The following is a 21,253-nucleotide window of genomic DNA, read 5'->3' on the forward strand; positions in this document are numbered from 1 at the left end:
TTGAAATTGTGACATTTATAAATGAATGAATAACAGTCAAAATGTGACTGAAAAATGTATCCTATTTTTTATTTTTTGACAGGCTAAATAGCCTAAATTACTGTATTGGTGTTATGTTTCTGACTGTATCTTTACGAATGGTTCCCTATGGCTCCTTCTCTCTGGTACATTAGCTGGCAGGAAGAGGGAAGAGGGAAGGACTAACGATGACGGCTCCCAACCCCGGCGCCATATTCTGTTCGTCCTTGAACCTCTTTGCTGTTAGAGGACAGCAGATAACTCCTATCTACAGATGTGTTAATTGGTCTTCGGCGCCATTACACCAGTCTGGAGGCTCGGTGGCGGAACAGACGAGGAGCTAACGCCTTGGGAAATCACATGTGATCCAAGCTGACCTTCATCTAATGGGACGGGGACTTCACAAGGCTCGGCTGAGACTTTGCAGGGGGGGAAAAAAGAAAGTCAGTATTTGCAAACATGCCTCAGAAATGCCCAGAAGCAATAGGATGTGGTGCATAAATTTATTTCAACATATATTAACATTTTGTTTCTACTTCTTTTAAGGACACAGCCTGTACATTTTTATACAAATAGAATCTAAAACTGATTTGAGGGCAGAAAAATGTCCCAACACTGGATCAGGATACAGAGGATAAAGGGAAGGATAGCCTGACCAGATCTCAAATTAAATTATTTTTATGATTTCCTACAGTAACAGTCCATCAGAAACAATAGTTCACATGTCAGCTAATGGTAGTCATTTGTTACAAAATGGTATTAATGAAAGCAAAACTTAAACACTGCCTATTGTGTTCAACGGATCAGATATATTAGTATTACACCTTCAGGTTTGAATGCTGTTTATTGTTGCACTAAAGTAAGACACTCTATATAAAATAATATTTTATACAAAGTTTGAGATTTTGTAATGGCAGCAAATGAAATAACTGATGTTTTCTTTTTGTAGTCCCAGTTGACAAGCAAACACTGTCAGATCTCAGGGAAACGCGGAGGACCAAAGGTAGCATCCAACATGGCCGCCACACCATAAAACGCAGTGAGACTCCACGGTAGCTCCTCTGAGAGTCTGAATTTTACCCTCCCATAGTTTTGGTGAAAATGTTTCTTAAAATTTGAAAGCGTAAAATTGAGACATTTCAGTCTTTGTAATGCTAACTGTAGTTAGCGCCACCACTATTAGCAAATCCCAAATGTTTTTCTGACTTGAGAGCTTTGGTGCGCTCCATTTGTAGACGGAAAACGGAAATATTTCTTAATACAATTAAATTTTTCTCGTAATTTTACAACTTTTTTTTAATAACATTGCGTCATATTCTCATAACATTATGGCTTTATTCTTGTGATTAAAAGAAAAAATCTCTTAAATTGGGCCTAAACCTCTATAGTTCAGTATAACTTGTGTCAATCTGTGTGAAAATGAAAAGTAGATCAACTGAAATCCAAACCAGAACAGTACGGTAGTGAAACTAACAGAAGACGCTACACCATTATAGATCACCCATCTAGATGTTTTGATCGATGAGGGTAGATTTTGCTACATACACTATGAACTGGAAAAGCCTTCGCTGTTGTAGAAAAAAAGTTCAGCTACATTGAACTACCTGATTATATGGTGCAAATCTCAACCTATGTACAACTTGGAGTCATAACTTTCTGTAACAGTAATTACTAATAAAAAAAGACGTTGTGCTTTTGAAACTTTAGACACACCGAAGAAGATTTCCCCTTTTTCATCCAGAGTGCGACGTCTCTGTGTGTTTCGCAGAACGAGTCGCTGAGAGTCATTGAAAAGTGCCAGCTGCGTCCTCCAGCCTCCACACGAGTTTCCATCAGTGATTAAACAGGAAGTTTTCCACTGAAGAGTCCTGAGTTGATTCTGAGCGCTGAGAGTCCGTCTCTCGAGTCTAGACACCGTCATAAAGACACGTCTCATCCAAGCTGCTACATTGAGGGTTTTATCTGTTGTCTGTTTATCTGTTTTAGGAATAAATCTGGGTTATGCGCTCAACAGGAAGTCTCAGAAATGGCAGTAAAATGCAGTTGCCTTCTAATTAATTAGTTCTTTCTGACTTGTTTACCCAAATTACTCGCATTAAATCTCCAATATTTTGTCACGTCAGAACCACAAACTTCAGTGTAGATTTTATGTGAATGATTGGGTGGTGGCAGCATCATGCTTCAGAGATGCTTTTCTTTCTAAAAACAAAAACAAAATCTCTAAAAGTGTAAACCTGGTAGGTTTCTTCTAGTCAGGGCTGGGCGATTAATCAGTTAATCAAATTTTTGGTTTTTCAAGTTTTAATTGTTGGAAAATTCGAAATTTTTTCCACTAATTGTGTTTCCATAGATCAAAAAGATGTCAGCAAACCCAGGCAGCCATTTTGTTTTTCAAGTATGTTTTACAACCTTTTATTTATTTGGACTTTCTTTGAAGTCGGGTTTTAGGATGAGGCTACGATTTTCTTTTCCAATTACGGCAATGAAGTCGCAATATTAAGAAAATGCATGAATAATTTTGTGAGGAATGTTGAGCATCTTGTTAAGTTATACTTTGGTATCGGTTTTAAAAATAAGGAAATATTTAATCTTTCAACAAATTATCTTCAAATTATCGTCAGCAGCTGAACTTTGAAACAATTCTGCAAACAAATGTTTATGTTAAAGAGAAAAACAGACTGAGCTGCTCAGGCAGATTAATTATCTGACTAATTACGTTTTGTCATTTTAAAATAAACTAAAATTCTCAATTTAATAAATCATTGTGCAGAAGGGATGTTTGAAATAATAAATATAATAGGTTAAATGTTTGTCACAGCCACTTGTCATTGGCATAAATTAAGGAAATATAAAATAGATTAAAATTAGATTTTATTTCTTAATCCAAACTGCCCAGCCCTACTTTGAGTTCACATAAAATCTCAAAGTTTGCAGCTATAAAGTGACTAAATCTGACTTTACTGTTAGATCTTACTGCAGATAAGCAAGCAGTGAAGTGAAGCTTTAGCTTTTAACTTTAGCGTAATTAGCACCACCACAAAGCGTTTGGGCCGGAAATGTCCGACTGGCAGACCGAGGAGCGCCGCCGCCGCCGCCTGCATGGCTTCTCCGCTCAGGAATCAGTCTTTGGTCACAAATCAACCCCAAATGGAATCGAGTTTCATTGACAGGCTGTCCCAGAGTTCGCCGCTGATTGATGGCGTCCATTTCCCCCAGCGTGGGTTTGGATCCTGAGCTTCTCCTTTAACGTTTCAGTACCTCTCTTGTTGCACCGGGTCTCTGTGGAAGCCATTAAAGGGGGCCTATTACGCATAGTTCACATTTTACACGTTTTTATTCTTCCATTTGGGTTTCTACTGCTTTTGAAAAAACAGAACAAGAGCTTTAAAAAATAAAAATAAAAAAATAACCGTTTTTTTGGCAATAAGTTCAGGTTTTTTTTAGTGTTTCAAAAACCTCAATTGTTAAGTCACATTGAAGAGCCCTACATCGTTACCTAGCAACCCCAGTCGAGCCCCGTTACCTAGCAACAGCTGCTGAGTTCCAGCACGTCTGCTTAGTTGGTTTTACCGCTGTAAAAGTGTTTAGTTGCTGACTTAATATCCAGAAACCACTTGCTGTACTCTTGCTGGTTGTGCAGGGGGCTCCACTTCTGCTTTTCAAAGATGTACTGTTGTATAATTGCGGATCTGTTTGCAGCCATTTTCACGTGAGTGTTGACAAAACACGATTAGGGAACTCATTCTGACTAAAATCTCATTATCCAAGAATGATTTTGTGCAAAAAAACATAATAAACATGTTTTGTATAGGCCATATATTTATCCTAACCTGTCCAAGGAAGCATAATAGGTCACCTTTAACGCTTAACGCCTTACGGCGGCGGTTTAGGGCCATTTAGATAAGAAAAAAAGGAGTAAATTTCCACCAAGAAACTCAGAAATTTTGAGTTTTATCTCAGAAAGTTTCTAGAAGAAACTGGGAAATTTCTGAGTTTGGAAATTAGAAAATGTGTAAAACAACAAAAACATTAGATTAATCTGAGATATCTTGATAAAAAAACTTGAAAATTTCCAAGTTTCACAATTCAAAATTGTTAAGAGTTTTAAAAGTTGAAAATTCAGGTTAGCTCCAATTTTTTTCTTGAAAATTTCTGAGGTTAATTTCAAAGTTTCACAAATTTTTTTCTATCATATTTTCAAATTTTGAATCTCAAATTTCCAAGATTTTTCTACAAAAGTTATGACACCAATGCCAAACATTCTGAGAAAATGAAAGTTTTGAGGTCCAAAAGTGAAAAATTAGCTAGAAAAAACCCAAAATTTTTAGAATGACCACAGAAATTTTCTAGAAGAAAAATCAAAATTTCTGAGTGTGAAAAGTTGAAAATTTGCAAAAAAAATTAGCAGTTTTCCAAACATGTTTTGCAAATTTTCAACTTTTGGAGCTCACAAAATTTCAAATTTTTTTCTATAATATTTATGAAATTATTCTAAAAATTTCTGAGTTATTGCCAGAATTTTAGTCCTTTATCATTATTATTATTATTTATTTTTTATCTAAAATGGCCGCTCTCCGCCGTCAGTGCGCTCAAACGCAGATTTCGATGGCGGTCGCCATGACCATCTGGCTCTTGTTCTTGTCTCGGCCCGGGGACTGGTGCTGCCCGGCCTCGTCTCTGGGAGACAGCGGGTCGGACAGGACGCTGCGTTTGAGCGGCGCCGGGCGGAGGCAGGACGTTCCCGGCGGCGTGGACGGCTCCGGGTGTCTGACGGAGGAACGCGAAGACGACGCGGCGCAGCTGCCGGTGCACACTCCGGAGCTGGACCTCTCGCCCCGTTTGGCCCGGTAGGACGCCCGGCGCCGCAGCTCGCTCACCAGCTCGTACTTGATGAAGCAGAAGATGTCCTTGACGCCGCAGCGCTTCTCCGGCTCGGCGGCCAGCAGCCTCTGGAACATGCGCAGGGCGTCGTCGGTGAAGCGGCGCCACTGGGACGGGTAGGTCCCGGCGGGGCAGCCCGCTTTCTGCCAGCGCCGGAACTCCTCGTAGAAGGCGTCGGCCGGCATGGCGGCCTCCCAGGGGAAGTTCCCCGTCAGCATGCAGAAGACCAGCACGCCGAACGCCCACACGTCCATGCTAGTGGTGACCAGGAAGCCCTCGGCGCGGTTGGCCCGGCAGACCTCCGGCGCCGTGTAGGGGATGGTGCCGCTCACCCGCTTCACCCGGCAGCCGACGCGCCGCGTCATGCCGAAGTCGGCCAGCTTGATGCGGCGGCACTCGCGGTCGAACAGAAGCACGTTTTCGGGTTTGACGTCCCGATGCACCAGGTTTTTACTGTGCATGAAGTCCAGAGCCAAACCGAGCTGCTGCATGCAGCGCTTCACCATCTCCTCCGGCAGGCCGACCTGCAGGACGGACAGGAAATAAACGTTTCTGACGGTTTCCTCACACACGCTACAGATCATCAAGACAATTTTAATATCAGAGAGAAGTAACCTCACAAAAAATAAACTGTTTTCAAATGAAAAGCTAACCAAGAACTCCTTCCTCAGTAATTACCGCCTGAAAACTATTTGGGCTGAAAACTATGGCAACATCAACTGTCTGTCACCAGAAGACGAGCCAGCTTTTATTTTGATAGTCCACTTATCAGCAAATGAATTTGAATATTAGCTAAATATTTAGCTTTAGAATAAATATCTAGTTTGAGGCTAAATATTTAGCGAATAGCTAAATATATAGATTGAAGCTTGTTGCAGGCTAACTATATAGCTTGCTAGCTAAATATTTATCTGAAAAACTAAATATATTAGGTTGCTACATTAAATATTTAGTTTGGATCTAAATATCTAGCTTAAAACTAAATATTCCGCTATTATAACAAAAAATTCACAACAACAATGAGGCTAAATAATTAGATTGGTAGTTAAATATTTAGCCTTATCTAAATATTTCCACGTCTGATCAGGTTAATTTGGTTCTTTTCTTCCTTCATTGAGTGAAATTCTCATTTGAACATTTTCTATTTTCCTGGGTTTTTGTCTCACATTGACGTTTGCTGAGGATTCTTTTCTTAGCGCTCTTTTCTGCACAGACGTGACAGAGGGAGGAGAAGCTAAATGAAGACGAGGTTTGGAAAAGAACATCGACGTGCTGATAAAAGGAATACTAAAATATGAATTTTCTTTGTAAATTTCCCTGCAATCAGTTTTAGCGCCTCTTTAAAGCGCCCTTGAAGTCCCTGCACATCAGCTGGAGTGAGACTCAAACCGTGAAATCTGGTGCAGAAGGAAATCCGTCCCCAGGGGAGCTTATTAAAACTTCAAACATCATCACCGACTGCAGCGCTTCGCTTTGGCCGGGGTGTCCAAACTTTTCTCACGTTGTTCACAACTGTCGACTCAAAAAGTAACTGTGGGTCAAAGAAACCTAACCAAAAAACAAAAACATATCAAGCTAATAAAGAAGGTCGGTTTTTTTTTTGTTATTTTTCCTTAATGGATATTTATTATTGATCCAATTTCTGAAAAAAAAAACTGAAATCTTTTAGAACTACTTTAGAAATTTTCAAGAAAAAAACCTGAAATTTTCATCGTTTCAAAAGTCAAATATTTGAGAGAAAAAAACTTTAAAGAAAAACAGACATTTCTGAACTCCAAAAATCCAAAAATCAGAAAAAAACCTGGAAATTTCAGAGTTTCAAAAAAAATTAATAAAAAAAATCTGACATTTTGAGATAAATCTCCAAAATATTCTAGGAAAAACTTGGAAAACTCAAACATTTTTAGAATGAACTAAGAAATTTGAATGAAAAATTTTTTAGACATTTTTGAGTTTCAACGTCTGAAACTCTTTGAATTTCTAGCGAGTTTTTTGCTGGAAATGTGGTCCGTTATTTTCTCGACACCGGTCCAGATACGACACCGGTCCAGATACGACACCGGTCCAGATACGACACCGGTCCAGATACGACACCGGCCCAGATACGACACCGGCCCAGATACGACACCGGTCCAGATACGACACCGGTCCAGATACGACACCGGTCCAGATACGACACCGGTCCAGATACGACACCGGTCCAGATACGACACCGGCCCAGATACGACACCGGTCCAGATACGACACCGGCCCAGATACGACACCGGTCCAGATACGCCGCAGTGGAAGCTGAAGGTTTGCTGAGTTAGTGGAAAGGTTTCTAGTTCTTTTGGGCTCGATTGAATAAAATTGTTTTCAGTAATGAGAACCGGATCTGAGTCACATCTTTCAAAACGCTTGCTGTATTTAGCCAAGCTTAATAAAAAATAAAAGATGATTTGGGTGCAGAAAATGGGGCTTTTCAGTAAAAGTCTCTTTTGTTAAAGCTCTATCATAAAAAGACAAAAGATTTCTCAGAAAATTATTTTGGTAATAATTTTACAAATTAAAACTCCATCTGCATCTGGATCAAACTTATATCATTCTTTTTAATTGTACTTCGGGGGCCGCGCAAAATCAGTACAATGGCCAGGAATGGCCCCCGGGCCTCACTTTGGACACCCTGAGCCAGGTGAGGCCGGTGATGGAGGGCGTTGTGCTGGCGCTACCTGCGGCGGTATGATGTCGAACAGGTCGCCGGCGGGGGCGTACTCCTGCCCGAACACGTAGCTGTCCTCCGTCTCGAACAGAACGTCGAGGACCTTGATGATGAACGGGCTGCAGCTCAGAGAACCCGTCAGGCTGAACTCCCGCAGGAAACTCTTCAGCTTCGTCTTGTTCTTCGTCACAAACTTCAGCGCCATTTTGGTGCCTGAAAAACCAGGAGAAATCGTTTCAGATCGGCCTGTTGGATCCCTGCAGAGGAAACGTTAAGTGAGAAATGTTGTGGGTCAGCAGCTCCTAACACGACTTTGTTTTATGCATCTTGAAACTTCAGTCCTCAAAACGGCCACCATTATGTGTTTTCCAGCATAGCGTGATTTTATGGCATGAAGTAACTGTGTTACCTTCAGTTATACAAAATCTGTATATATCAAACATTGCTTCAAAGAAATTTGACTTCCTGATTCATCGTCTTGAAATTGGGCCTCTGTTGCTTTAAAAACTTCTGCTCTTTCTGAAGCTCCGCCTCCAGGAAGTCATCCCAACATGGGTCCTTTGTTAACCGTTTACTGTTTTTACCAGCGCTGCTCTGAGCAGCAGCTCCTAAAATGAGCTCAGCAGCTGTTTGCTAATTGCTGCCGGCTAGTCTGAAGGAGCTGAGTGGGGGAGGAGCTGCGCCTCGAAGGCGGAGCTATATTCACCCAGGCGTTTTGCACAGCTGAATGGTTGCCATGGAGATTAAATGATTTCTAAAACATGAATGAAAGAATCAATGTTCAGGTATTATTGGACTCCTCCATTATTTGTGTTCATAACTGCAGCAGACGTACTTCAGGCCTGTCGATTTTTATTTATCTCAATTTTACCCAACTGTCGTCACATTTGTACGACGGCGTGTTAGGGCCAATGTAGATAGAAAAAAATGGAGGAAAAAAAATTCTGCCAAAAAACTTTGAAATATTTAAATTAATCTCAGAAATTTTAAATGTTCAAGTCGAAAATTTCCAACTTTCAGAACTCAGAAATAAATTTTTTTTCTAGAACTTTCCTGAGATCAATGTAAAAAAATTCTGAATTGTTTTGGCCAAAATGTGCTCCTTATTTTCTATCCACAACGGCCCCAACACGGCGTCATACATTTGACCAACATGTCGATGTATTTCATGATTATTCGCTTTCTGTGTTCATGCCACTAAATTAACCACTTGACTGTCACGAAGAAACACAATCTTCTGAGATTATAGTCAGATTATTATTATTTAGTTTTATCTGTGGCACTGATGGTCTCCCGTAGAGGCAGGTCGTAGGGACTCACCCTGCGTGCGGTGGGCCACCAGGTCCACCTTGCCGTACGTCCCCTTCCCCAGCTCCCGGATGTGTTCGTACTGCTTGGCTACGTCCGCGGCGGACAGCGAGGTGATGGCCAGCGCCTGCATGTCCTCCACCGGCACCGCTCCGCAGTAGCTCGGTTTGGACGTGGGCGACCCCCCGCCGCTGCCCGCTCGCCCCGGCCCGGAGGGGGAGAGAGACAGGCTCGCCTTGACGCTCTGCGGCACGCTGGCGGGAAAGGAAAACACGGTTAGAATCGACGTGTCTCCAACATGGCGGCTGTTGGTTTGCATGCTATCGATTCGGGGCGAGCACCGCCATGAGCAGAACTTTCAGTAAATGCATCAGACTTCCTGCTGCGCCCAGACGACTCGGCTAAGCTTTCAGATACTGCAGGCCTCAGACAGCACTTACTGGCAAAGCAGCTACGGAAAAATCAATACGCAGAAAGACGAGCAAATGGCAATAAATCCGGAGCTGACAGCTTCATGCATGCTTACAGGAGCAACAGCTACATCTGCATTTACAGTGAGGCCTGTAGAAACAGCAGATACCGAAGGTGGAGGTTACAGGTCAGAAAAAAATGGTGCTCAAACGATTAATCAGATTAATCGTGATTAATTGATCCCTTGAACTGAACTCTCAGGACGGTTTATGTTGCTGTTATCATAGAAAAAAAGGGAAGTTAAACTGCATTTATTTTCATTATTTTTATTTAGGACTGAAATGATTAGTCCTGGGGCTGCACAGTGGTGCAGTTGGTAGAGCTGTTGCCTTGCAGCAAGAAGGTTCTGGGTTCGATTCCCGGTCTTTCTGCATGGAGTCTCCATGTTCTCCCTGTGCATGGTGGGTTTTCTCCAGGTACTCCGGTTTCCTCCCACAGTCCAAAAACATGACTGTCAGGTTAATTGGTCTCTCCAGATTGTCCCTAGGTGTGAGTGTGTGTGTGCATTGTTGTGTGTCCTGTGTGTCTCTGTGTTGCCCTGCGACAGACTGGCGACCTGTCCAGGGTGACCCCGCCTCTCGCCCGGTACGCCAGCTGGAGAGGCAGCAGCACCTCCCGACCCCACTGAAGGACAAGGGTGTAAGAAAATGGATGGATGGATGATTAGTCCAATTAATCGCGATTAATCGATTCAATTGTGATTATTATTACAGAAATAATCTTGACTAGCTGAACTCTACCAATATGGCTTATGTTTCTGTTCTCATAGAAAAAAGGTTGAAAATTTAACAGCAATTATTTTTAGTTAAAGCTGAAACAATTAATTGGGTTAATCGTGATTAATCGATTACTGAAATAATCTTCACTGGCTTAATTCTTCCAGGATCGTTCATGTTGCTGTTCTCATGGAACAAGATGGATCAACAACAGTCATTTTCATTATTTTTATCTTGGACTGAAACGATTCATCGATATAATTGTGATTAATCGATTACAGAAATAACCTTGATTTGCTGAACCCAGGACTGTTTATGTTGCTGTTCTAATTGAAAAAAGTTGAAAAGTTCACAACAACAATAATTTTTACATTTCTGTTTAGAAACTACTAATCGGTTTATTTATGATTAATCAGTTGTTGAAATAATTGTCACATTTAGTATCAATTAATCGCTAACTGGAGTAGCGATTAATACATATATTCCTCAAAAAGGCCATTTTCTGAAAAAAATGCAGAACAGTAAATATGCCAAAACTGTACAAAACATATAAACATTTTGCATTTAAGATAAAAACACTTTTCTGTAAATACCTTTTTCCAAGAACAGTGTTAGTTTTGGCTTCACCCGGCTCAGATCTACTAAAGCAATGTTGTTGTTGCATTTTAGGAAATTAAAGGTTAATTTTCTTTTTAACAAGGAATTGATTTGTCTATTTACACCTTTCAATGTATTTCTAATATTCTATGAAAAAGGCTGAAGTGGTTTAATGAAAAATATGTATAAGGTGCCATTTTTAAATTAGATTAATCGATTAATCATTAGAATAATTGGCATATTAATCTGAAATAATCATCAGTTGCAGTTCTAGCAGAACTAAATCAGGAAGCTTCAGATGGAATGAGATTGTTTCTGTCTCAGTTACTGTTTGAACAGCAGCGAAGCTAAAACAAACGACACACATCCCACTAATGATCTTACCCACTGTCTCCGTCTCCTCAACTCAGCCTCCCTGCACACCCCATCAGATTTAATCATCCAATCATGCACAGCATGCACACACACAATACAAATAGGCTCCAAATCAGCACAAGCCATTCTGCTCATGGCCTTTTTCATCCGTCATTCAGAGCTAAAAGCTTCTCTTTTGTTCCTTTTTCTTTCCCTGCAGCCAATTTCACAGCGGCGCTGCTTTAAACCAGGTTCAAAGAAGAGCGCCGAAAATGTGTCTGCCACTCACTGGGCTCCTCTGGTGGAAAACCATGAATTAACGACGCGCTTTGGAGGCGAATGTAGATGGGAGAACATGGATCGGGAAGTTTGGGTCAGGTTTTTGGAGGGAGAAGATCTGGTAGGAGGAGATAAAGTTGAGTTGGACCGAATCTCCGTGGTTTTGTTATGAAAGGAGGAATCTGGAGACAGGAATAATTATGGTGTGGTATTAGTGCCAAAATTAAGACTATTGTGCACCCAGTGGCGACTACTTCCTTGTTGCAGGAAGCTATATTCATTCTGAAGCTACTTGCTGATCTGGTTAATGATTCGTGATCATCCGACATCGGTAACTCGGCGTTAAGAGGAATGTTAGCTTGCGTTAGCTTTGAAGAGGCTGGCAACTAGCGTCCATTATCAAATGTAGGCTGGTCTTAGTCTTGGATAGGCTAGTGTTAGCATTGAACAGCTTAGGGTTAGCATAGGCTTGGTTAGCTGCTGTCATGCATAGTGTTTCTTTCAGTGTTTCTTGGTGCAGCGCCCCTACTGGCGAAAGAGGGAAATGAATGCGATGCTACAGATGTTGAGATTTTCGTCACAGAGTCTACAGGACAATCAGGTGGAAAAGTCCTAATAATTTTGTTTACAGAGACTTTATTATTAATTTTATTTGTTGTTTTGTTTATTTAATTTGGTTATTTAAAATGTCTTCCAGGTCTGGTGTTAAATGTTCATTAGAATTTAAAGTTTATTGACGTTTGAGGATGTGTTTTTGCATTATTAACATTATTTTATTTGAAAATAGTCTCAAACCAACAATATTATAGTTTATCGTAACTTCTGGGACAATTTATTGTCCAGCAAAGTTTATTATTGTGACAGACCTACGTGGAATCGCCCTTTAGTCATGTAATGAATTTTGGCACTATTACTGCGCCATAGAAGGATGCTCTGCAAATCACAACCATGAAGGTGATGATTTAAGATGGTGTGGTTTTTCATCCTTCGAGTCTTGGCAGCAGTCCAGACAATCAATGGCGCTTGTTGGTGATTAAACGTTAAAACCAGTCGGAGAGTTAGCATATTAGCATGCTAACGATTAAGCATGTTAACATGCTAGCATGTTTATTGTTAGCGCCCACCCTGCGTGGGCCTGCTCGACTGTCCCTCCGCTCAGCTCCAGCTCCTAATCACATTACCCCGCTCCGACAAAAACAATCCCGCCTCCTCCGGTTCCCTGGGAAAAACTGGATTAGGATTCCTGAAATGTGATGGGAGGGTTGGTCGTCTCAGAAACACAGCACAGAGCCTCGGAGGTGTGCCAGTGGAGCTGGGTTATCTGAGGGATGATTGTGTGGAGGCTTTTGGCAGAGAGCGGGTCGGTCCGGCGTATGGGAGGCGCCGTCAAAGGCCCTTTGTGCTTTCACCTCTCACAGGAAGCAGCTGCAGGCTGCAGCACAACTGCAGCGTTTGTGGCTAACTGCTGCTTCGTCCAAAAGAAAAGGTAGCGATCACACGCTCCACATACAGAAGATCCAGACCTGGAGGTCCGAGTCCGACCCGAATATCTGCAAACGTTTTAAATCCGCCCACTGAACTCTGGACTGCTGCTCTCATAGAACAAGATGGAAAGCTCAACAGCAGCCTTTTCCATTACTTTATCTAGGGCTGAAACGATTAATCGGACTAATCGTGATTAATCGATAATTGAGATAGTCCTGACTGATCTCTTCCAGGACTGTTGAAGTTGCTGTTCTCATAGAGAAAGATGGAAAGTTCAACAACTGTTATTTTCATTATTTCTATTTACGGCTGAAACGATTAATTGTATTAATTGTGATCAATAAAGTAATTGTCAACTAAATTAGTAATCGATTAATCGCCAACTGGAGTACACAGACTGAAAAACTTTCTTCTTCACGAAATGTAAGCAAAAATGGAGTTTCAACAAATTTTAGAGGTTGTAGGATTTCTCTTTTGTGTTTAGCTAAAGACCACGATCCATTTCTCCTGCTAGCGCTAAGCTAGCACATTTGTTTTGGTTGTATTTACCCACAATGCCCTGCGCTGTAGTCCACTTCCTGCTTTTGGAGCGGTCTCCGGTCCACTTGGTGTTCACATATGATTTCAAACCAAACCAAGGCCAAGGTTTGGAGGACCAGAATTCAATGGTTTTGGTCCGATTAGCATTTAAACCTCCACAATCAAACCAGGAAAACCAGAATGGAGTCGGATTAAAGCGACAGAACATGGCTGACGCTAACGCATCGTAATGTGAGGCTGAAATCAGAAGCTACTGATCCATCCCTCTCCTGCCCGTTTCTACAAACAAAAAATAAATCGACTGCAGACCCTGTCTGCTAATAGACTAGCCGCTTTGCTCCGGGCCAAACAGCCATTATTAATGAGAACCGATTTCTCAATTAGCTGTCAAAACGCCCAACATGCTTTGCCTCCAGGTCACAGAGAGAAACCCAATGAGACCGAAGCCGTTTCTCCCACCGACTGTCTGCAAACGGAAACCAAACCTTTGGGCTTCATCTGTTTCTGTCGGGTTCTGTCACTCAGACATGAGCGGGCTTCCAACAGAACCAGCCCGTTGGAGCTGAAACTGTTTCCACGAGAAAAAATAAATACAATTCAGTATTTTCCCTCTGAATCAGAATTGTTTCAATTGTTTTTGCCCCATCAGGCAAATCTAGTGTTAAAACTCAATTTGGGTCCGACTTTCAGAGGAAGAAACAGTTGCATGGATATTTACACATACTGACGATATAATTAAAGTTCACCAAGAAATATTTGGTTATTTAGTTGGATTTTGACACAGAATAATTAGAATTCTGAGATTAAAATGAGAATTCTGTGAAAAACATCAGAATTTCAAGGAAAAAAGTCAGAAAATTTGGAATTCTGAGAAAAAAAATCTGATTTATTTTTGCTTTCTTACTCCTCTTCCTCATGAAGTTGACATCCTGTGCAGAAACCGGGTTTTTCAGTGGGAAACTGATTGTTTCAGTTCTACACGGTGGTTCCGGCGAGCCCATTTATTTTTGTGCGACGCACTAAAACACCCTGACAGAAACGGATGATGTCTAAAGGTCTTTTTTCTGCCGTTTGTCAACCCCACTGAACGAGAAAACCTCCGTCTGCTGCGCCGCTCGCTGAGCGATCGGCCACAGACTCTCGCTTTGACAAATCACCTGCTCTGAGCTCGGCCCGGCTCCCATACGGACCCCCTGCTGTTCGCGCTCCAGATTCACCTGGCCTCCTGCTGGGAGGACCAATGAGCCAGGAAGGACGCTGGCCAAGGTGAAACGTCCCCAAACTTTGGAGGCAAAGCGGAAACGTCCGCAGTGACACTGGAAGGACAAACTGAGGCGACTCGGGCTGGACGGGGTTTGGTTCAGGAACGGCTTACAGATAAAATCACACATTTTTTCATAACATCCAGTTTTAATCTATTTTTTCTTGGTTTATTTTCTAAAAAGATAAATAAGAATTGACTGAAATAAAAACCAATTTTTGAAAATATTTTCAATCGTCTCTTTTACGAGTTGTTCCTTAATGATAAGAACATATTTTCATAATTAGAAATGCAAACAGTTGACTTACAATTAATTGTCGATTCATGGTTTATTAGATTAAAATTAATTCCAATAGATGAACTAATAACGTCCATTTAGACCTTCTTGCAGTGATGCAGTTTGGACGGCATCCAGCAGAGGGCGCCGCTGGTCATCCATTAGAGGAGCCAGTTGATGCAGAAACAAAGATGGCGGAGGGATACCAGAACAGAAAACGGAAACGACTCAGAGTCCGGTTAGAAAATAAAAAAATAAATGAAAATTAAACCAAAAGAAACAGAAAAAAACTCTGAATTTTCTTTTTGTTTAAAAAATCTAAAATTTGCTAGAAAAAAAAACTATAAAACTTCACAATATGCTCGATATGAGCTTGAATTTCTGTTAGTTTTTGTGTAAAAGTTCTCATAAAATTACTTCTTCATTCTCCTAAAATAAAGTTTGTTCTCGTATTATTTCTACTTTATTCTCCTAATATTACAACATTTTTCTTGATGACTTCATAAAAATTGTAGCCTGGTCCTAATATTCTGTCTGTCTGAATAAATATAAGCTGTAAAACAAGATGGCCGCCCTGACATCACTCCGAACTATGGAAACCAGAGGAATGCCGGATTTTCCAAACATGTAACCTTCAAAAACCAATGAAACATCAACACAGAGGTCATCCAGTTCAACATAAAGTGTGCAAACAAATGATGCACAGACTTGTCCCCCGTCTTAAACTTTGAGTTTGGTGGCCCACAGTTATCCTTGCTCGTGTCCACAGCCGTGTTTAATTGGCCCGGTTGCCGTCCCCTCAGTTTGTAATGCAATTAGGAAATGGCATTCGACAGAAACCGGAAAGGTCAACATGGCAGAAAACCTTCTGAGATCCCGTCTCAGGAAGCCGAATCAGTCCCTGCAGAAACGGCGGATCATTAAAACCAGCAGCAAAATTTGCATGAATGTGACCTTCGCAGCGGAGACGTTTCAAAACGAACATTTAAGACGTAAAAGCTCCAGGTTTGTGTTCCTGCAATCATGGGAAACATTTTAAACTGAATCCAGAGTTTACTGGCATTTTATCACATTAAAAAGACAAACTTTGAAATATTTCATTTGGATTTTATGTGTAGTTTGAACTTTTGAAACAAGAAGGTTGTGGAGTAAATAGAATGGAAGTTAGCGCTTTAGCATTAGCTTCTGCTAGTGTTGGTATTTAGCTTTAGCATTAGCAGAGCTCAAGTTTATTATTAGTGTTTCAGGGTTAGCGCAGCTAGTCTTTTAGCTAGCGCTACCCAGCCCTGATATTTGCATTTGTTGGTTTGGAGTCCCACAGGGCTCCTGTCTGGTTACTTTATCTGTTCCCTCTTGCTCCCATATTCTCTTAAGGATATTTCCCGCTATGCTGATGACATTCAGTTGTACATTTTATGAATAAAATTTGAATGTAATTAAAAGCTGGATGGTTGGAAACTTTATCCAAATAAATGAAGAAAAAATAGAAACAAATCCTTCGGACTTTTGGTTATTATTTAAGGATATTTCCTGCTGTTGCTACGCTGATGATATTCAGTTTAACTTTTTTCCATTCAGTTGATATTGGACATTTTACTAATGCTTGAATTTAATTAAAGACTTTCTTTATTTAAACTAAAGTATTTACTTTTGCACCAGAGAAAATGACCATAACAGATGATTTTCTAAACCTTCTGAAACTGGTAAATCCCAGGATTTGTACTGTCAAAGTTGCACTTTTCAGATTTTTATTGCTAAAACATTTAGAAATGCCACATATTTTCATTTAACCTTACAGCAAAGCACTATTTTATATTAAAATACATTAAGTTTTGACCAAATATAGAAAACTTAAAGAATCTCAAACAACAGGAAGAAACTTTGGGGGGAAATAACCCAACGAGAAACAAAACAGCTTTTATCCACAGCAACTTCTTAACTTCATGCTTTTTGGAAATGAGGTCATCTTCCACAATCTGATTAGGACTCATGATGAAAGTGCTTTCCGTCGATTTGCATCCCACTGCATTTCCTCTGGCACTTTCTATCACCATCAGAGTTTAAAGATTAAAGCTCCAGCTGCAAAAACTTCCCCCTACGGCCTCCGATTATGGATGCCAATCACAATAAGTGTCGTCGCCGTCATCATCCTGAGCTGGCTGCAGGACACACTGTTCCCACCGACACCATTATATTCACACAGGCCGGTAACCTCCGCCTGTAGCAGGGAGTCTTCGTCAGAGGAAGATGAGAGGAAGAAATCCAGCTTTGATGCTAAACGCACGGGGGAAATCTGATGCTAATATGAGCTCAGTAAGACGGGGGCGTCGCTAAAGGTGATTAGCTCTGCTGGAAGTGGCTAATGTTGATTCGCTAAGCTGCTCCCTCCCTCACTTTGAAACTGGAACCAGTTACAGATCCACGCTGAAACCGTCTCATGGGCCGTTTAAATCATCGCCATGACGATAAATAAAATGGATGCAACAATTACTGAATAAAAAACATTATTAACGTTGATGTTTCTTTAAATATTCTGTAATATTATTGCCTGTGCTAAGCTAATGCTAATGCTGTTTGGGGAGCCCTGATATAAATCTTTATTGGTTTGTTTATCAGGAGCAATAATCACATCTGTGGAAATGTGATTCCTGAGACAGACGGTTGCCTGAAAAAGGAGAAGTAAATAGTTCTTATCACCACTTTTACAGCAGTCAACGTAGCACCAATTCACTAAAAATACCATCTAAAAGACAAAAACATGGCCAAGTCCTATTTAGTTCATAATAGGATCATCAATCAGTTCAAACTGAGTAACTAACCGCCAGTCAAACACATCCAAGTTTGTCTTGAGGATTAAATCTTTATGTTTCTGTGTAAGTTTTTATACTTTCATGGAAATTAGTTACATTTCAGCGCTGCCCTCTGTGGGTTAAACGGTGGTACTGCAGTTGATTTTTCCTATTGGTTCCAATAATCCATGTTTGCGTCACTCAGTCCCGCATCAGGGTATAAAACAAACCATCTCACCATTTTATTTCTGTATGTTCCTCTAAATTAATCATAAATCTAATAAAATGCCAGACCTATGTGGCAGTCTGTGAACTATGTTAGCACTGAGCTAACATAGTTAGCTAACTATGTTAGCACTGAGCTAACGTTCCCAGTTACTGGCTGGGTACGTTACTCGTCACTCTTCCAACGGTAATCAACGATTGCAGAAATTAATGCTCCAAATCCTGTAATAAAGAAATTTTGACATCATTTTGTCAAAATGTCAAAATAATTACATTTTGACAAAATAACATCAAAATGTCTTTATTTTTATTTACTGATCATGTAACGCCACATGATCTGAAGACGTCTAATTAATTGACAAAATGGTTGAGATTTGCTTTTAAAAACAGCTAAAATGAAGGAACTTTGTAGAAAATTGCATTTTTTAAGTCAAGAAAAAGGGCAACATTTGTTTTCATTCATTATAACCTATTTACATGTTTCCAGGGTTTGTTTATTTCCCTCTGCAAAGTGAATCTGCATTTAAAACAACAAAATAAAAAAAATCCAACCATTTCCCTTCTATTTTCAAGTAATAATCATAAACATTTTAATTATGCATGTTCATTTCTTTGTTTGGTTTGGAGGGAAACGGTTCATTTATCCAGCTGGAGTGGGTCAATTTCCTCTTTAATAGCATGAAAACTCATTTCTGCTGCTATTTGCAGAGTCTGCCTGAAACATTTAGCCCAGCTGCGTTTGGAGGAGACAATGTGAGGAGCGTGTTTCCACCAGCACAGCCGCTCATCAGCTGTCGATTCTTACTGGGAAATCTTCCTGAAATGTGAATTATTTATGCAGCAACCTGCATAGGCTGCTTTGAATAAGAATCGTTTTGGGCTCTTTAACAAAATAAACGCGAGTCGCTGGTGTTTCTGCCGTGTTTGTGACCCATCAGCAGCCTCCAGGTTTCGCTTTTTGCAGGAATTTTAAAGTCGGATGCTCATTAAGATGCATTAAAAATGAGATTCCACCTGTCTGGTCCATTTTCTGCATCAGCTAACAATAGACATGAGGATTAAAGAGCAGGGAGGAAAACAAGCGAGCAGCTGTTCAGGGAAAACGATGCCACCAAAGTCACATTTTTGCTTTTCCACTCGCTAAATGTGTCAAAATTAAGATTTTTCACCATTTTATGTCTCTGAATATTGCAACAGATCTGTTTTGGGGTTATTTTAGTAATTCATCACTTCATCAGTCATTCTGACAATTGATTAATTGCTTAATCGGTTTAAAAAATGTCTCATTTTGCTGAATTTTATTTAATCGCTTACAGCTTATTGTGTACATTATCAGAAGTAATTAAACAAATAATTCGATTCGTTTTTAAAATGAGAAAACAAGCATTTCAAAAGTTAGTGAAAAGATAAACCATTCAGTTAAGTTCAACGCTGCAGGACTGATCTGGTTATTATGATTTGAATAATTAATTAATATTTGGGTAGTAAAATGTGTCTAATAGCAGATTTTCTTAATTTGAACCAGGTGAAGGTAAATATATGCAACTTAATGATTTCTGAGTTGAACTTAGTTACAAACAAAGATGTTTTTTAACATTAAGTACTAAATATTTACATTTTTGTACAGTTTTGGCTCAACAGCTTCCCATTTTGAGTGTCTGTGCCAAAGTTAACGATTATTTGACAACTAAAATTAGTAGAATGTTACTTTAATAATTACAAAGAAGGTTTTTCATGTTGAATGCTAAATATTTGCAGTTTTTGTTCAGTTTTGGCTGAATTGCTGCCCTTTCCTGAGTCTGTATGTTGTAGTTAACATTAATTGATGATTACTTTAATCATCTTTAATGATCTTAATCAAACAAAGAAGGTTTTTTACCTAAAAGCTAGTTTTATACGGCTTTGCTTAATTACTGGGTCTGTACGCTAAAGTTAACGATTATTCGATTATAGTAAATTAGCTGAAGGTTATTTTAATAATGATTCATCTGAATAATTATTTCAGCTTTAATTTCTTAGAGTTTAATATCTCGGGTTTGTCTTGCCTTGATTTTCTGTTGGATTCATTTATCTTTTATAAACCGGAAGAAGAAAACCTGGACCATTTGCTGCACAAAATAGAGTAAATTCGGAATAAAAACACAACCGTGAGTGGGTCAAAGGTCATTTGGTTTGAACGATGAATTCGTGGACTGGATTTTCCAGAACCACTTTTTCTGGACCCAGTTGGAAGCTCCTCATCGGGTGTTGCTCACCTGCTGGCGACCTGCCTCTCTCCTCCATGGTCCTGCATCTGCTCGGAACCGACTAACCGAATCTTCGCTTTCGAATAGCAAAAATATTTCTCCCGAACAGAGGAGTTGAAGTCCCAGTTTTGTCCGTCAGTTTGACACTTTGCTCGGAGGAATCAGAGCCGCGTGTGGAGCGTGAGCAGCGGGATGTGGGAGCCGCTAACCGGCCAAGCAGCTGCGGGAGGCTGCGTGTTTATCTCCCGCTCCTCCGGTGGTCCGCATGACCCACTTCCACTTCCACACGCAGGAGACGCGGAGAGGAGCCCATTCATTCACACCGCCGCGGCTCGGATCTCTGAACAAACCTTCAGGTTGAGCCCGGGTCGCCTGTGGCCGTCGGTCAGCCCCGGTCCGTCCGTTCGTCCAGCGGGACGCGGGGAGGCGGGTTCAGATGTTCTGCATCTGCTGGTCCTACCAGGCATTGTTCACCGGCTCCACCCTCTGGATCACTACAGGCGCTCACGTGTGCTGGGTCCTAGCGCCGGGACACGGACACCCATCCGACAAGACGATAAAAATCAGCGGCGAACACAAGTGGTGGGTCAGAGGGGGACATGGACCCGGGAAAAAAGGTGCTCACCCTACTGGCCCCCACAGGGAACTGCATTAATTAGGCAGATACATCTTCTTCAATTAACACATAATATAAAACCCTACAAATATATATATTTAGCACACACACACACACACACACACACACCTCTCTCTCTATATATCTATCTATATATATATATATATATATATATATATATATATATATATATATATATATATATATATATATTTTTTTTTTTTACAAAATATAGCATATAAACATAAATACACTTGTATATTTTACTATGTATTCAGTAAACACACACACACACACACTCATACATACATATATGTCCAGCAAGATAAGAAAGAAAAAAGTATACATTGTTTTTATACAATTGTAGAAGAAAGTATTATGTAATATATAGTGAAAAGAATTATACACATATATAAACACACACTTGTACATTTTTACTAACTAAATAAATATACAGTAAAAGAAATACAACGTATAAAAAAGATAGATAGA

The 21,253-nt window shown here is 40.3% G+C and overlaps 1 protein-coding gene and 1 long non-coding RNA gene across 3 annotated transcripts; one reads left to right on the forward strand and one right to left on the reverse strand.

The window, feature by feature from the left end:
- Window positions 1-507: 507 nt before the first annotated feature.
- On the reverse strand, window positions 508-20,718 carry sbk1 (SH3 domain binding kinase 1). 2 transcript variants are annotated; one of them, XM_008436351.3, is made up of 4 exons: window positions 20,496-20,718; window positions 8,918-9,159; window positions 7,608-7,810; window positions 508-5,423 (listed from the first exon to the last, which is right to left on the reverse strand). In XM_008436351.3, exons 2-4 carry the CDS (start codon window positions 9,036-9,038, stop codon window positions 4,608-4,610), a joined length of 1,140 nt encoding a protein of 379 aa, XP_008434573.1. In that variant the 5' UTR covers window positions 9,039-9,159; window positions 20,496-20,718; the 3' UTR covers window positions 508-4,607. The 2 variants fall into 2 exon arrangements, with proteins under 2 accessions (XP_008434573.1, XP_008434572.1); XM_008436350.3 differs by having other exon boundaries at window positions 20,155-20,718.
- LOC145549098 (uncharacterized) lies at window positions 9,075-13,168 on the forward strand. Its single transcript, XR_014085050.1, has 2 exons — window positions 9,075-9,180; window positions 11,264-13,168. It is a non-coding gene; the product is annotated as an uncharacterized LOC145549098 (long non-coding RNA).
- Window positions 20,719-21,253: the final 535 nt, after the last annotated feature.

Source organism: Poecilia reticulata, chromosome 19 (genome assembly GCF_904066995.2).
Source record: "Poecilia reticulata chromosome 19, P_reticulata-male-v2, whole genome shotgun sequence".
NCBI lineage: Eukaryota > Metazoa > Chordata > Actinopteri > Cyprinodontiformes > Poeciliidae > Poecilia > Poecilia reticulata.